This window comes from Chelmon rostratus, chromosome 19 (genome assembly GCF_017976325.1).
Source record: "Chelmon rostratus isolate fCheRos1 chromosome 19, fCheRos1.pri, whole genome shotgun sequence".
NCBI lineage: Eukaryota > Metazoa > Chordata > Actinopteri > Chaetodontiformes > Chaetodontidae > Chelmon > Chelmon rostratus.
The window spans coordinates 10,783,598-10,801,558 of NC_055676.1; the positions used below are offsets into that span (position 1 = coordinate 10,783,598).

At 40.5% G+C, this 17,961-nt stretch overlaps 2 protein-coding genes across 3 annotated transcripts in view; one reads left to right on the forward strand and one right to left on the reverse strand.

Annotated features, from left to right (window-relative positions):
- rcl1 (RNA terminal phosphate cyclase-like 1) lies at nt 1-10,790 on the reverse strand. Of its 2 annotated transcripts, XM_041959949.1 has the most exons (10): nt 10,693-10,790; nt 9,870-10,084; nt 9,329-9,400; nt 8,352-8,527; nt 7,551-7,625; nt 7,286-7,410; nt 6,746-6,871; nt 5,918-6,074; nt 1,151-1,254; nt 1-170 (listed from the first exon to the last, which is right to left on the reverse strand). In XM_041959949.1, the coding sequence occupies exons 2-10, from the start codon at nt 9,997-9,999 to the stop codon at nt 17-19; spliced, it is 1,119 nt and encodes a 372-aa protein (XP_041815883.1). In that variant the 5' UTR covers nt 10,000-10,084; nt 10,693-10,790; the 3' UTR covers nt 1-16. The 2 variants fall into 2 exon arrangements, with proteins under 2 accessions (XP_041815883.1, XP_041815882.1); XM_041959948.1 differs by lacking the exon at nt 10,693-10,790 and having other exon boundaries at nt 9,870-10,087.
- Nucleotides 10,736-17,961, forward strand: part of ak3 (adenylate kinase 3) — an 8,839-nt gene continuing 1,613 nt past the window's right edge. Inside the window, exons 1-4 of the mRNA XM_041959954.1 lie at nt 10,736-11,153; nt 13,998-14,111; nt 14,442-14,614; nt 17,388-17,506. Coding sequence (XP_041815888.1) covers nt 11,006-11,153; nt 13,998-14,111; nt 14,442-14,614; nt 17,388-17,506 — 554 coding nt within the window. The 5' untranslated portion in view covers nt 10,736-11,005. The remainder of the gene's footprint in view (nt 11,154-13,997; nt 14,112-14,441; nt 14,615-17,387; nt 17,507-17,961) is intronic.

Genomic DNA, 17,961 nt, shown 5'->3' on the forward strand with positions numbered 1-17,961 from the left:
AAAAAAAATAGTTATTTTATTTAAGGGTTTTGCTTATGTTGCTGTAACCGACTCCTACACAGGTCATCAGGACCTTGTCTCCCCCTTTCCTTTCATCTTCTGAAGGCTTCTGAACCTCAATCTTGAACATTATCTGGAAGAAATCTCTAATGTGTCTGAGGAACTCGATCCTGGAGGGACAGCGAGAGAGATGGGTGGGGGAGAGAGGGAAGAAATTAGTAATATGATGAAATACGCTGCTGTCTATAAACAATATACACTGGGAGTTGCAGAGCACAGCGTCCTGGGTCTGCTTCAGGTCATTTTTTCCCTCTCATGCACATTATCTTCAGTTCTTAAAGCTAGGATGTCAGACATTTATAAGCAGAGACCAAAAAATAGAAAAATAATTTAAAATAAACACTACCACATCTGCATTACCTGAGCCAGAGGAGGAGTGTATTGTGATGGCACTGCCAATCTTCAGTTATCATAGTACTGTACTTGAGAGGGACACAGCACCGGTACCATGATAACTGAAAATGGACAGTTCATAGTTTGCTCCTCATTCGTGACAACGACCACATCTGAAATCAACTCTGCGTTCCCATGCTTTCCTTGTTTTTTCTCCTTTATCCATATACATCTCAAGCAGTTTGTTTACAAGTAAAAAATGGAGTTAAAATGCATCTTACACTCTAAATACACGTGAGCCCACACTGACCACGTGAATGCACAGCTGCTGAAGTCCTGTGACAATGCATGCATGTGAAAAACGGAAGGGGAACAAAAACAGTTGAAGCAATTATACTTTGTGGCTTGTATTATTTTTTCTTTTAAGAAAATCAACCATATCTTCCTTTTTTACTGACTAAAATTCTTATTTTTCAGTTCCAACCAGTAAAACGACAGTGAGGCTCATGTATAACAAACTGATGAGCCACAGTGTTTGTTTGTACAGCAGTTCGTGCCCTACAGTGGGATGAGAACTTTGGAACACGGTCACTTGCCAAGACTGGACAAGTAAAAGAATAACAAAATGTTAGGTCCAGTGCATTCTGCATTTGGACAAAGTGCATCTGTTTAACAACTTATGAATAAGCCAAAGGCCTGTTTGTAAAGTTCAGAGGGGCAGAGAGCTCTGTGTCTATTACTGAATGACGCAGCTTACGTGTATGGGGAGAGGGGTCCGAGCAGAACCTTTGACACGTCCTGTTGGCCAAGGGTCATAAAGAGCAGCGCCAGGCTTTGATTGGATGAATCCACGCAGCCACCCTAAAACGGATAAAGAGGAGGGGCACAGTGTTTCAGCAACAAAAACAACACAAACACGTCATGAAGGTGGAGATGTGAAGATGGAGAACTCATCAACCCAGTGGCAGGGGATTGATTATCTAAGGCGAGACACACAATACTTTTTTTCGTCTCCGGAAACAAATTTAGGATGGCAATGTCTCAAAGTCAAACCCAGATTAACAGAAAACAAGTGAATCAGGTTTGGTCTTGATCCAAAGCGAAGACAAACACACACCCAGAACTACATGTATGAAAGCTTGTTTACAGCTTTGCTGTGGTTTGAAGTCAGAGGAGGAGTCCAGGACAAGATGCCTGGCCTGTTGCTGCAGGCTCTGGCTTTGAGTTGCACTTTCTACAAATTCATATATCCTGTAAGTTACCATCCTAGATGTTTCCCTCTTATTTTTCCTGAATAGTGCCAGCCCTTTGCCTAACGTGCCCCTTTTCTTCACAAACAGAGGACCCTCTCTCCAAGTGATCACATGCCTTCCTGATTACTCGACAACAGCTATGTACTGTTCGCCATGCTGCAGGAAGACACACCCAAGAATTTATCAGACCAAATGAACTTTAAAATGGCTGTCCAGTCGGTTTAACTATGACTTTTACCACTCAACATCTTGTACTAACACGAGGTCCTGAGGCCACAGCTCAACTGCAGCCACACAGGCACAGTTTCTTGCACTGTGCAGCCATTCTATGTATGTGTGTGGCCCAGTCATGCAGTATTATGGCTTTGTGACAGCTTGTCAGCAGGAATATGATTCAATTACATAATCATATCAACGAAATCATGGTGAAACTATGGTGACATTGTCTAAATTGTTGATGAGCCAGAGATTTTTTTTGTAACTGCATTCCCTCTACAAGTGGATGAGATAAAACTTGGTATGCTTACAAAGAAAAAAAAAACCCTCTATCATTTCTATACTTCCTACTAATGAATGAATTTGTCATATTTAACTCCACATTTTACTGCACACTTAACTCAATGTGCCTCAAGTGAAAACTCAATCGTGGTCATTAAGAACAAGAGACGAAGTGAGGTCTTACTAAAGTCGATTATTGAAATAATACTGTGCCTGAGCACCTCACCTTTTTGTGCTGCAGTTCAGGGGCTACAGAAGTTTAAACAGCTCAGATCTTTGCTCATAGTTCCTAGTTTTCCACTTTTTGTTTGGCATCACCTTTTCAGGGAGCGGTTTCATTTAAGCACGAGAAATGAAGCATATTAACACCACTTCTGACAGCCAGTTTTAGGCCCAGCCATCCAGAGAAAACATGAGACGGTTAAGATCCCCCAAGAGGCCAGCAGCCTCATCGAAAAGTCCCTTGAATCCTCCGAGCAAACGGCAACCCCCTTTCTCAACAAAGTGAAAAAACATGGGTGCACTCCAACAAGTTCTGTGATGCAATAAAATGTCAAAGCCAGGATTAACTTTCCAGCATTTACAGACGTGCTTGACTTAAATCTGTAAAAATGAATAGCATAACACTGAGTGGATGCCAACAGGGTGAAATTAAAAAAAAAAGGAGAAATCTATATTTTATATTTGCTAACTTAACAGTGAAGAAAGCAGTGAGTTATGGCCAAGAGTTTTAAACCTAGCTCGACACCATTCTTACCGAACATGAGTTGTTCTGGATTTAGTTAGACGCCTCAACAGCAGTACTTGGACTAAAAAGGAAAATCAACTTGTAATCAATACCAGGGTCAACAGATTCCCTGAATATCTTCAGACTAGTTGTATAACCACTGTGGTCTGCTTCTTGCCTTGTAGCTCTGAAACTGAATAGAATCACAGAAACAACACGGAAACAGTCCAGATCTGACAAAACCCAAAAAAGTCAAAATCACTAAACATCAAAAACTTGACCACATTTCAAGAGCGCACCACTTACATCAGGTCATGTCCAGTGTTGATGTTGCTTCCAAAAACAAAATGTCCACCGAGTAGCTTTGGTTTACTACAAGAACACTGTACTGATTAACCATAAAACAAACAGAAGCACACGTACAGAGCCCCCATGCCCTTTAATGTGAATCAGGCAAATTTCTTGTCTCCTTTTTCAAAAATTAACTATTTCAGCACAAGAGTCACAGGTCCATTTTACTCTGGTGTTATCCCTTCTCTTCTCTGCTGCAGCCATCGCCCTGTCCTCCTGCTACAGTTAGGTATTAAAATCAGCAGTTATTCAAATGCTGTTCAGTTCCCAAACTGCTGAATCGACCTGCTCTACCAGCGTCTGTGGCTTTAGGTAAAAAGGAACAAAATCCACCAGCCTCCAAGGCTGCTAAAGAGCACTGTTAGCCACCCTCTCTGTTTCTTGGAGTTAAGAGGATGCACCCAACAAAGTTCCTGTTTCAGAGTTAATCAGCACTACCCTGACCAGCTAACTGGACTCACATGGCTCCTATGAGAGGCAGAGCCATGTGGAGGCAAACTGAAGTCACAGAATCACTGGATCTAATTGGACATATTCTGATGAAGTGAGCTCTTTTTCCTGCGTGACTATCTGAAATTATTTGTGTCTGTTTAACTTTTACAGCAGGGACTCTAAGTCACACTTACAAACAACAAAGGTAGACAGACACTGAAGCATAAAATAATAAGACACTGTGAGAGTTGTTCTGTGGCCTAAAACACAACTGTAAATCTCCACTGGACAACTCCTCATTTATCAAACCTGTTTGAATGAACACTATTCAGCTGACCCTTCACCTAATCAACTGTAACACTGGTGTGACTGAAATCACTGACCTTTGACTTCTACAAAGACACATCTGTGACTTAGAGGTAGATTTCAACAGAGTCCCAAACGGTTCAATGTCATATAAATGATTAAAACATTATGAAATGAATAAACATATCAATAATTAATAGACTAATAAACTTAGAAACAAATTAAAATCATTCACATTCAAAAGTTCATTTTCATTTTATTATTCTTTTTGTTAAAAATGGCTTTTTTTCCCCCAAAAGTTGGCCTTCAATCCACTCTAACATTTCCTTTAAAGAAACATGTATTTCTACGGCCAAATGTCAGCCAGAGAGCTAGCCCCCGCTGGCTGAGCAAAGCATCTTAAACACCCTCGACAAATTGAACAAATTCAAATAAAATTCTATCATGAAATTAACTCCACTAAAAATTGAAGATTGGCAAAATAAGAGTTCATATTAATGTATTAATGAGTTGGGTTTCTTCTTGAATTATTTCACAATTTACTTATTTTCTTTTATATATTTAACACAATGCATTTATTTGGGCGTTTACAACCTTCTTTATACATCTGACATTAAACACATAAATTCCTAGACAGAGCATAATTGTTATTTATTTACTATTTATTACAAATAATTTAATGTTACAAACTACTAAAATTGATCTCTTTGTCTTCACACACTGGCCTTACCTGACGTCTCCACTTAAAAAGTTTGACACTGACTTGATGAATGAAGTATATTCTAATATTGAAATATTGCTGTATTTACTCACTCACCCATGCAAAGCCCTGGCTGACAGTCACAGTCAAGTCACAGCTAATTTTTCCAACACACAGACAAACCACCTACACAACAGGCTTTATTGTCCATCTTAACGGAACTGAGAAAAAACCTGATCAAAATATTTGATCTGACTGGAAAAACCCTTCAGTTGCTTTCTACACTGCGGTTCTGCCCACAGAGTCAAGTCAACAGTTTCTCAGCTGAATTCCAGACTGCGGTGATTACCAGGGAATGTGGGTAAACAAGGGCAGCAAATGTCATTGTTGCTCAGATTCTACCGTGTCCCTCCTGCGTATGTCAGGTATTTCCCAAGACTTTTGATTTGTCCAGCCACTGGCTGTAAACAGACTCTCCAGCTGCTGTGAGCAGGCCTGGTATCAACTTCCAGTGATGAAGGGATATTTTCCAGCACAGTAACCAAACAACAAAAAGTTGATTTATGAGTAATTTGAACTTAAGTATAATACTGCACCCTTTACCCAAACAGTAAAAGGGGCAACAGATTAAGTTTCACTGTAATCCACAGTGCAATAAAAGTGACTTCTCAGCACACAAGCTTACAAAAATACCCCTCCAAAAATACCCAATAATACATTAGTGTTACCATTATCAGAGCTTTTGGTGATGAGTATGGGCAGCTAACTGTGCCTGCTTGAATTATACAAATGAAATGAAACAAATGAAACAGGATAGGCAGTTGCTTTGCAGATGAGCTAGGTGATGAAAGATCTGTGCAGTATTAGAGCAACTGAAGCACAGACACCTGCAAAACCTCACTAGTTTTATTTTGTCTGGTGCCTCTCAAAGCCAAAACAACATGAAGTACATTTTCATTGCAGGCTATTGCAAATCAACCTCAAGACCTCCTTTTTCAATTAAAAATGCTATTTTTGGACCCGTTTCTTCCAAATGTTGGCCAGATTCCTGAGTATGACTGAGTGCCTCTGTCTGACAAGCATCTAGTCTTCACAGCCTGAACCTGTTAAACCATGAAAGGGGGATTTTAAAGTAGAGACATTTTAAAATCCAAAATTAATTTCCAAGACCAGACACTTGAAACCATGGATCTTATATTTAACGAGCGACAACACTGACACCACTGTACTCTATGTGAGGGTCTTTGCAGTACCTACCCGATACACCTCCTCCAAGAGCAGTTTAGCACAGTTCCTGCCGAGGTCCTCTGGTAGTACAGGGTCTCCCTGCCCCTGCGGTGTGGATGACATCTCAGCACTGAGGAAGGAGCCATTCAGCGTCTCTGCCACCAGGGTTAGACCAAAACCTGGAGACCTGTAGTTAACCAACATTAATTCTTTTTTATCTTTCTCTGAATAAGCTGGGATGGTTAAAACTCTTTTTACATTTTAAACTGTAGTGACAGCCACCAAGAACAACAGGAATCAACAACTGCCTGAGACTCCTCTGACTGTCAAAGAACTAAAAAAATACAGCCGAATGTTGATCACTTGTACTTATAAATTATTTAAAAAGCAGTTCTTATATTTGACATTTTTATGCTTGGGGATTTTTGACTATAATGATTCTTGTTCCCATGTTGAGATTTTTAGACAACATAGTTCTGTCTCTGACACAGTCATCCTCTATGGGATTAGACTCAGCCCTGTGTGTGGAAGTATTCAAATCAGAAGATATGTATCTATGTAGTTTATCTTTTGCTTTTTGTAAACTTACTATTCTGATTTACAATGAGGAAAGCAGGCTGACTTTGTATGCATTCTCGGAGGTGCTGCTTAAGCGCTCTGATTGGTGTTTTTTCCCAGCCTACATACATATATATTTACATATGTACACACAGTACTGTGTGGCACTGCTGTTGTTTGCCTGTATGAATATTACCTCATGAAGGTTTGAGGACTGAAACATTGTGAATACAAATGATAAATAGTGTGCAGGATTTTTTCCCAGTGGAGCTGTAATCAGATTCATGTTGCGATACTGACTTGCCAGAGTTGGCTCCTTTCATGTGGTCGGTGTAGATGTAGATGTCTGGAAGGAACTGGTTGAGGACGCCCCTGGCTGACTCCACTATCCTGTTGGCCATCTGAGGAGAAACTCGCACCGAATATCTGGGTGTAGATTGTGAAGGACCTTTGGTGACTCATACAACAGCATAAAATGATCTCATCCAAGTCTCTCCAATGTGAGGATTTGCTGCTGTAAATTGCTATAAACAGAAGATCTTTGGTTTTCTGACTGTTGCTCAGACAAAACAAGACATTTGAAGCTGTTATGTTTGACTTTAGTGCATAAAGAATATTAGAAATTGTGATTTATCACTATTCATGCACATTTTACACACAATGCACTGATTGAGAAAATACTCAGTAGATTTATCAGTGATGAAGAGAATCATTAGTTGCAGCCCTAACAGACACAACACAATGGGACTAAACTGTGAGCAGGCTTTTATACAACCATTTGTATCACTTCAGTTTTGTTTACAGATGAAAAGGCCACGACTGTGAGCCTGACAAGGATACGCCACTCCTCTGATCCTCTTGATCTTTCCAGGGTCAGTCAGCTGCACGGGTCTGATGGTCTTGCGGACGGGACATGTGAAAACTACCTCTCCTCCCCCACCAGGTGCCATCCCCCTCTTCACCACCTGAGGGAGCAGCAACAAAGAGAAAGTGAGTTGTTTTCAAGCAGCAGCACTACAATTAATTTATATTCATGCATATTTATATATGTTTGAATTTGTCACTTTCTATCAAGTTTATCAACAGGTCACCATTGTGTCCTCACCTTCAGATCAAAGCCCTCTCCATCAATGCCAAACTTCTTCATCAGGGGGATGGCTGTGGACTTCAGCAGGTCAACCTACAGGAGACAGCGTGATTAAATCCTAAAAATATGCTTCTGTGTCCTTCCAAGAGGTCACGATGGAAGCGATCTTGCCAAAGGATGCCAGGAAGGGAGTCTATAATGGACCATTTCTCATCACAGCAACAAACAGAGACGCTGTTCACTGTTTCCATGGCAACACTTCTCTCCACTGTCTCCGCTTCTTCTTCTTGCTGCTTTCTCATCTGTGGTTTGTTGATATTATACACTAAACAGGGTAGCTCATATCAAAGAGGAAAAATAGGGATGATGCAGTGGCTCAGACCTCTGTGCTATAACATATATCAAACATGCAAACAACAAGGAGTCAGACAATGAGGAAAACAGACTGCATTGGCATTGCATTCAATGTCATAATGTGAACCACAAACCGAGCATTTCAACACTTTCTCAGGTCAATATACAAACTTCTGAAGTGACTCCAAAACATGAACTCTACCTATTACAATTTATTGCGTATTTTCTAAAACTCGACCGTCACCTCAGATGTCAAATGTACGGTCTGTAAGGACGTCAACTTTCCACGGCAACATTGTTGATCTGACATATACTTGCATGTAATGATGTGGGCACTAGAGGGCAGTGTCCACTTGGATTTGAGAGGTGTACATTTTACCCAGAAATTACTATAAAAAGAGTTCTCCAGGAAAAAAAAGCTTCAGTTACACAAGCTGACCACATGCATGTGTAGTGTGTCCTCACCGTCGGGTCAGAAGGATCGTTGGTGACTCCCCTTAGTGTGGCCTTCACAGAGGTCTTCATGAATGGAGCCAGCATGAGAAGGGCCTCCAGGTAGTAGCCAATCGAGCGCTGCGTGTTGCAGTCATGTTCTACAGAGCCACCAGACAACAAGCCCGGCTGGTAGAACAACACGGTACCTTGTAAAGACAGACAGATAAGGACAGCGAGTGAGTCCAGAACACAGTGGATGGTTTCATGAAGCTACTGAACTAAAATGGAAGAATTTGCATAGGGCTGCAACTTACAGTTATTTCTAATCTTGATTAATCTGCTATTTTCTCAATTAATTGAGTAGATGTGTGCACCATAAAATGTTAGAAAATGGCAAAAAATGTCAATCAGTGTTTCCCACAGTCCACGTCCTTAAGTGTTTTGTCCGCAGCCCAAAGATATTCAGTTTACTGTCATTGAGGAAAGGAACCAGAAAATATCCACATTGAAGAAGCTGGAATCAGAGAAATTTTAGTTCTTTTTTTCTTTGACAATGATTCAGAATGATTATTCCATTATCAAAATAGTTGCCAATTAATTGAACACTTGACTGCTAATAAGATAATCATTGCAGCTCTAATTTTGCCACAACAGACAGAAAATAAAACCTGACGTTTTCTGCTTCTTAAAGCAGACAGCTGAAGCTTTGTACAGGAAAAGACTGAAGTCATATTATCTAACTGTCTAACTAACATCAATGTCACATGGACAAAGTGCAAAAATGAGGTGCAAAATAACTACGAGTGAACTGAACAAAAACACTGTGGAAGAGACTAAATAACTTAAGGTGGAAGCCTATTATTCATATTCAGGGTGTCCATCTGTTGGTGTTGAGCAATGCTGCAATGGAGCACTTTGCAACCCTCTGACAGTAAACAGTAATTAGATAAACCGCACAGTCTGGTACAAAGGTAATATTACAGTCATATCCCAATTATAACACTCACCTGTTTGGTTAATCTCTATTCTGGAGCCATTGGTCACTTTGTCTAGCAGTCTGATGAAGCTGGCCTCAAAATCTGGAGAAGACAGACAAACAGTTAGTGAAACCGAACATCTTCCAACAGTTGCTCTGTGGATGACAGCCACGTTTTCTTGAGTTACAGACCAGCATACCTATATTAGGGCTAACTAATGCCTTCTTTTTATATTACCACAACATATGGAACTAAAACAAGAGGATTTAAGACTTGTTCCATCTACAGAGAAAACTTCTTATAATCCTCGCTTACATATGTCAAGATAAGTCCCTCAATAATATGAGGCAGAGTCCTGTGGCGCACGAGCTCAGCGCTCTATACAAGCAAAACTGCGACACAACAATGTGCAATGAAGTAAAACTGCATTTATCCCGAATTTACACTACTGTCCCATCGCTTCTCCACCTCCTACGCCCAGTGATACGACACACTCCCAACTGCGTAACAGCTAGCTCGTTAGCTGCCGAGCTAACTGCGACGCCACATGCAGGCAGAAGCAGCGACTCACCGCGCAGCCCGGGGTTGTCATCTTTAGATCTGATGCTCTTTATTTTAACACGCTTCCCGCTGAGTGTGGATAAAACCAGCCGCTGTCTGAAGAAATTGCAGCCATCGTATGCGAGACCGTGGCTGGCCATGTTATTGTTGTTTCTGCCTGGCGTCAGTGGAAATCCACGTGTGTTTGTCCAGGAAGACGTTGGTGGGAGGCGAAGATAGGGCGTCCTAGAAGGGTCAAAAATGTGTTTTTTAAGGGGTGCATTCCTACAAGTTCCCACTAGATGGCACCAGACACCCATTCATCAAAACAACGTGGGCGTGGTTAAACGATATATTTGCTCTTAAAGGCACAAAACGTGATCAAAGTGTAAACAACTCTTACTACCAATATTTGAAAGGAATGTATCTTGTCCATTTCTTTAATATGGATATATTTACGAAAATAAAGCAAATTGAAGTGAGTCAAATTGAAAGTTTAATACACAGACTGACACAATGATGAAATCTAACCCAAAAGTTATTGTCTCCTGAGACATTTAAGTGTTATTTAGATCAGTAATAAGTGCAATCATTAGTTAACTAATTTTAACACCCATCAAAATGATTTTGGATGCTGAACATTAGAGAGCAGATTGGTTGTTCAGCACAGCCTGCCTGCCAGTCTGCAGGTCTGTCTGCTGAGAGGATCGAGGCTCGGAAGGGATTAATCACCGCAACCTTGCCAAGCTTTTGTCCGCCCGTAGACCAATTACATAACCGTGTTATACAATAAATACATCTCCAGTAAACTGTAAACAGTGACACAGGCGACCAAGTTTGTCAACACGGCATACAAAGACGCTCGTTTTCACTGCATCCTCATCTGCCCCCGCTTGCACTGTGCTGGTCGCGGATATCATCATCTTCCTCTTTCTCCTCCACCTCCTCCTCCTCTTCCCTCGGTTTCTGCGGCGCACAGGGAAATAAACGCCAAGGTCCAGTGAGAGTCGAGACTGACTGCAGAAGACGCGCCCACTCCTGGCTACGTTGCGCACTTTCTTGGAAAAGAAAGTGTACCTGCTCGGATCCAGCCGCGGTGGTGCATCCAGAGAGGGCTTTCATGGGAAGTACACGGCCACGGTGTTCGTAAGAAATTAATATCCAGAGATGGCACTTAATAAGATTTTTCGTGCAGTCATTATGGGACCTCCGGGGTCGGGGAAAGGAACGGTGTCTGCGCGCATAACCAAAACTTTCGGACTGAAGCACATTTCTAGTGGGGACATTTTGAGGGCGAACATCAACGCCAAAACCGGTAAGACAGCGGTGTCCTACCTCAGACATATACTTAAGAAAACATAAATGTGACCTGAAATTACATCTACACAGCTCAACATGATTTTTAGAAGTCAGGCTGCAACATAAGATCATTTCAGGTGTGGGTGTATTACCTGTTGAACAAAAAGACAGTAAGGTTTTGGTTTTCTGGAGGTTGTGCGCTGTTAGAAAAAATCCACACACAAGCTGTTGTTGTGCTCAAAACAGAGTTTTAGACTCAAACGGCAAAACAGCAGGAAGTTATACTGGAGTGTGAAAAACAGCATGAGAAGAACTCTACTCCTTCAGTTTCACTACTTATCTTGCTCTTACATTCTGCAGGGTTGGAGTGGGATTGGCTAGAAGACCCCATAATCAAGGTCATACTGGTTAGCAGGGTTATAGAACCTGTTGCTTTATGTTTATACTGGAAACACTTGAACTCAACATTACCTGAACTTTGGAAGAAGGCCAGTGTTCCTGAGTATCACCTTGAATAAAGATAAAGACACAGCGTAAAGATAAGGAAGACTGCTGCAAGCCTGCTTTTATGGCTGCAGTGGAACTACTAGGTTGGGGAATTTCATGACAGTAATGCAATGTTAAAGTGTGGTTTGGAGTCTACAATTAAAACCTTTATTTATGCACACATGCAGGTCTCGTCACACCCTGTTAACTGTCATACTGCACACATGCAAACATTTTCAGGCTCCTCAGCTGAACTAAATCCTTGTGTTGGTGGCAGCCCAGCAGCTCCAGTGGAGCAGCTGGCAGTTAAAGCAGATTTTTTTTTTTTTTTTTACCGTTTTCCGAAAAAGAGCTTGGATGTGAACCAGTGACCTTCCACTTCCTGAGACTGCCTCACCAACCTTTTATACTGAAGATTAGAGAAGCTTTTTTTGGGTGGGAGGATTGCATATAAACTCTCAAAATGTATTAATCTTATACTAACCTTAACTATCCTTTACGAAAGTAAAAGTGCTAATACCACACTGTAAAAATGCTTTGTTACAAGTAAAAGTCCCGCAGTGAAAATGCTGCTTAAGCAAAATACTGTAAGTTTTATCAGGATGTACTTAAAGTATTAAAAGTAAAAGTACTCAAAGCAGAAATAAGTCACCTGTGACTAATATACTGTTAGATATTATATCATTAGTTTATTATTACTCTTGCATTAATGCAAAGGCTAGATTTTACTTTTGTAGTTGGTTGAGGTGGAGCTCATCTTGAACTATTTTGGATGGGACTGCAACTACTGATTATCTTCATTACGGATTAATCTGCTGGAAATAGTGAGAAATGTCATTAGTGTGACATTATTATTCATTATAAAGCAAATATTAATGTCTTATTCTGCATGACTATATTCTACAACTACTTGGTCATTAACTAAGGTTTTCCTCAATAACCTCCTAATTACTGCTTACTGATAGTAAGGAAATTCTTGTACATGAATTACGATCTTAATAACCCTAACCCCCAACTCCTAGAATAAGGCATTAATAAGTGCTTTGTAATGACAAAAAAAAGGAGCCAATATACATAATATTAATATGTGCTCCTTAATTTATAGTGTGACCAAATTATTAAAATAAATAAAAGTGAAATCAGCAAATCGTCACATTTGTGAAGCTGGAACCATAAAATGTTTTTACTCTCAAAATGACTTAAATGATAAGAAAAGTTGCCAATTAATTTTCTGTCAATTGACTAATTGAATAATCAGCTAATCGTTTCAACTGGACTTGCATAAACTGTTGGATTGTTGAAACAAAACTTCATATTTTACAAACTGTTCGTATGTTTCTGTGTAAAAGTCAAAATTTGTAAAGTTACTAGTTACTAAAGCTGTCAGACAAATGTAGTGGAGTAGAAAGTACAATATTAATTATTAAAGTACCTCAAGTTTGTACTAAAGTACAGTATTAGAGTAAATGTACTCAGTTACATTCCACCACTGACCAACAGACAAATCCTCCTAAACTGTCACTTTGCTGGTCGCCATGCAACAATGCATCTCCTTTCTAAAAACCTTGTTCAGGCTTCATTTTCCAGGCCCAAAGAGCATTAGTGTGCAGTTATATTTATCATTTACTAAATGCAAAAGGAAACAGCATCTTATTTGCGGATGTTTGTCAAAGCAACACAGAATGACATCCTTTCTGTGTGAAATCCTGGTTATTTCCTATATGTAGCCTCGGGCTCTCCAGTCAGTTTTACCCTTTGCTCTGTTTCATAGTAACATCGCAACAGTATCTTAGCGCAGTCAGGTCATTTCTGCAAGGCGTGTCAGGAAATTCCTGTCTTCAGCTGCGCTCTGACCAATTAAAGTCAAAGGGACAGGATCAAGTCTTAACCCCTGAAACCCGAAAAGTCCCTCACTGTGTCACAGTGCAGACATATTTGTCTGTTTGTTCGTAGTCACAGTATGTGATTATACTGAGGTAGATGTTCAAACCTACAGAGCCAAAGCTGCACTGATACCTCAAATAAAAATATGCCAGATGTTCAGTACATCATTTAAACGCATTTCTCTCTGTCTTTTTTCTACGATACAGTTGTGTGGTGTTGAACAGTGTTTGGACACTCTTGGTTGGATGTCTTTAAAAAAAGGGACACATTATGAACAGTGGCAGAGTTGAAGTGGCTAAAAACGTCCAGAAGTTAATATTTTTTGGTAGAACATCAATTTCGTCAGGTGCTTTTGGCAAGCAGATATAGCTAATTGTGAGTAGCCTTTATGAAGTCAAAATTCAAAAATGCTGTTTAGGAAAAAAGAATCAATTTTGTAATGAGTATGAACAGAATCCTCTCTCTGTCTGTGTGTGTGTGTGTGTGTCAGAACTGGGTCTGTTGACGAAGTCCTGTATCGATCAGGGTCAGCTGGTACCCGATGACGTCATGTCTCGTCTCATCCTGAGTGACCTGAGAGGACTGGACAGCTGGCTGCTGGATGGTTAGTTTGTGTCCCGGCTCCTATCTGATGGGAAAGGATTGCTGGTGAAAACACATCATCAGCATGCTTTGTTATAGAGCTTAAAACAACTGTGAGATAATTCATTGATCTTTTAAATGTAGCCACAGTTACGTTCACATGCAACTATTTTTAACTTTAAGAGCCTTGTGTTTGATGCTTTTAGTTGTCTGCTCTCAGGGGAATATTTTAATTGACCTCATTTGTGCTTATGCTGTTTAATTCAAATGCTGGTACAGTTATTTATCACACCCTTCTTTTTTTCCCCGTACCTTTACCTTGCTTTCCTCCATTTATCTATCTCCCTTCCAGGTTTCCCTCGAACAGTATCCCAAGCTGACGCTCTGGATGAAGCCTGCAGTGTGGACACAGTCATCAACCTCAATGTACCTTTCCAGACCATAAAACAGAGGCTGACGTCTCGCTGGACTCACCTTCCCAGTGGCAGAGTTTACAACACAGATTTCAACCCGCCTAAAGTCCCTGTGAGTACTTCTTTCTCTTACCTGTTATCCTTCACTGTTTCAGTTTCTGGTTTTCAGATATTGTCATGACAGAAACTGCGCTGACAGCCGGCAGATTTCTGCTAAGAAATAAAGACCACTGTCTATTTGAGGTTAGTGAATTGCTTCAGGTTTTTCTAAACTTGAAAATATGAGGCCCAGAAGCCAGTGTGATATAACAAGATTAAAAAAAGGGAAAAAAAAAGCCCAGCGCCACTAGAATTCAACCCAAGATTGAGATTACTTGAAGACAGATTGAAAGACATAAAACTACGAAACAGTGACACAAGAGACACAACATGGTAATGAGGAAGATATAAGCCTGCAGCATAAACAGAGAAAAAACTGACTGCAAAACTGGGAAAGACTGGAAGATAAAACAACAGGCCATTTGTTAGCTGTGAAAATCCAAGTGGGGACCTTTGCTGTCACCTAGTGCATTTACACACCTGTAAACCGAGCAACTGGCAGCTAGTAATGCAGTTTTAATAGGAAGGCTGTGAGTTTTATTTTTGTTTTAACTGTAGTGAACTCACAAACTGTTGTTGGTAGTTTTTAAAGAGCCATGAGAACGCTGGGAGGATCACAAATTAACATGGATGAGCAAGAATGAGTCTCAGTATCATCATTTTCACATTATCCACTTGTCATCCATTATTTAATTATGCATTCTAATGAAAGTCAGGTTTCACTGTCAGTGTCTTTTGTGCATTTTGCATCTGTTTCCATGACTACAGAGACTACAGAGCTCTCTGATGATTGCAGGCAAATGCTTTTGTTTTCAATCTTTCCACATTTATTTTTACATTTATTAGAAAATTGCCAATTAAATGGAAATTACTGAGGGAATAGGGAATGGTGTAGGATCTCCCCTGATTGGCTGAATTGATTGGTATATCATTAAGTATTATATATAATATAGCAAAGATATGGAAGATTCTATATTGCTAATTTTGTTTCCGTTGTGCACACTGACAAGGTTTTGAGCCCCTGTTCCTGTCTAACTGATGGATAGCTAACGTACCCGTGGTCACGTGTTCTCTCCGTGGCAGTGATTTGCAGCACGTCCCTGCTGCACTTCCTGCACCGTCTGTAGGAGCAACACATTTATAGTTAATTATTGGCCTGGGTATATTCTTCACAGTCCTGTTTTAGAGAACAATGTGACACAAGCAGCCATGAAAGTGGGATAAATTCTATCTGGTAAAGGGGTTAAAAATGCCAGTATTTCTTCTTTCTTCAAGTTCTATAAGCAACATACATGACATAAACAAAGTTCTGGTCATTTCATTAGGTTCATTGTTCCTTGTACCAGACATCTGAGTTTCGCTTTCAGATCAGCTTGAATTATTTGAGGCATGAATTCAATCAGGTCTTGCAGACATCCCGCAGGACTCTTGCTCCATGTGAATCATTCATTTCATGCAGGTTTTGGGTTACCACCTTCATGCTGTCACCCTTAGCCTTGGTAGTACTCTTTAGGGACTGTGCATGCTTGCAGAGTAATCTGATGATACTGTCACTGTCTATGCATGTTTCATAGCAACATCTCCTGCTGAAATATAGAAGAGGTAGACTGATAGGCTTACGAGGGAAGGATGTCGCTGATAAATGTTGTTGATGTTAAGAGCGGAGGGTTATATCATGACCTACTCCATTGTTATTACCCCTATCCCAGACTGAAATATCTCACAACTATCGAATGGATCATGAAATTCTGCACAGACATTCATGGTCCCCAGAGGGTGAAGCCTACTGACTTTGGTGATCCCCTGACTATTCCTCTAGCACCACCAGCAGGTCAAAATGTGTATTTTGGTTAACGACCAAATACCTGCAAAACTAATGACATTCTCATTAGCCTTGACTATACTTTGTGTTAAGTGTTTACCAGCAAGTGTTAGCATGCTAAGCTAAGATGTCAAACATAACCTGGTAAGCATGTTACTATGCTGATTATGATGCTAGCACTTAGCTCAATGTCTAAGTACAGCCTCGCAGAGCCACTAGCATGCCTGTAGACAGACTTTTAGTCACTGTAAATGTTTTTGCAGGCCCCAGAACACACACACACACACACACACACACACACACACACACACACACACACACACACAGACACACAGCTTAGAAAAACAAACCCATGTGGTGACAAACGTGATATAGAGGACAGAAATCCACTTTGCTACAAGCTAAGTAAGATTTAGACCTTTTTCATGACATTTTAAAATGTCACAGTTAGAAAAGCATGGGTGTAAATAACAAAATTAATGATGGTTAAATCCATTTTGCAGGTCCAGGGTCCTGGTATTGTGAATGCTGTGTCACTGTCATGACTTACTGGGATATTTGAATAGAACAGAGCCACCGTTAATGTTATTAGTAACACCGGTGCTTTTCCTGCTATGATGAGTCAGAATGTCTGCTTTGAAACAGGGCCCATACTTGCTCTTCTGTTGTCTTGGGCGACTGATTTAAAATCAGAGACGACGCTGTGTTTCTAGAGCAGGGTTTGCATTCCGGTCTCTGTGCTGTGTCTGGGTTTGGCCTGGACAAAGCTTTGGCTGTGGACTAGTACAGTGGGTGGAAGTTACAGTGCCTCAAGCAACTCTATCGCATTTATTATTTTTTTCTGTATCATATGACATTTCCTTTTTATTTAGCTGGTATAAAAACAGTGAACAAAGCTGTTCATTTGTCAGCTTCCAGAAAACATGCAAAGAAAGAGTAAATCACAGCATGTTGTTTTCTCCAGGGTTTCGATGATGTGACAGGCGAGCCTCTGGTCCAGAGGGACGATGACACACCGGAGACGGTCACACGTAGACTGAAGGCCTATGAAACCCAAACAGAGCCTGTCTTAGAGTACTACAGGTAGGAAAGTACAGAAACATCTAAATATGCCTCCACCTACTACTTACTGTGTATGTGTGTTGATGACATCCAGGCTTTGTTTTTTGAAGTAACCTATTTTGCACAGCTGCACAGAGAGCTGAAATGCCTTAATATAGCTAAAAGGCTGCAACCAAATCCTACTGAACCTTGACCTTGGCCCTTGTCCTCCCTTCACATTCCTCACAGCTGCTTTCGTAACAGGAAAACTGCTTAAGAACCACATTCCAAGAGGACAATGAGAGCTTAAGAGTGCAAACACCTATTTTCCCTTCATTGCAAGAGTTAAATCAGTACACAAATATTAAAGTCTTTCAGTTTTTACCGGAATCAGTAAAATGCAAGCGAGAAACATAAAAGTACAAATACAAGACTTGTGAGGCTGTGGACCCAGTTTTAATGTGAATGCATCATAATTGCTATTTCTGGAGGAATTA

Coding starts and splice junctions, on each gene's coding strand:
- rcl1 (XM_041959949.1), bottom strand. CDS start 9,999: ATGGCCAGCCACGGTCTCGCATACGATGGCTGCAATTTCTTCAGACAG. Junction 7,411..7,550: donor GAGAGGGCTTTGATCTGAAG/GTGAGGACACAA, acceptor CTGCTCCCTCAG/GTGGTGAAGAGGGGGATGGC. Junction 6,872..7,285: donor AAGAGGATCAGAGGAGTGGC/GTATCCTTGTCA, acceptor ATCTACACCCAG/ATATTCGGTGCGAGTTTCTC.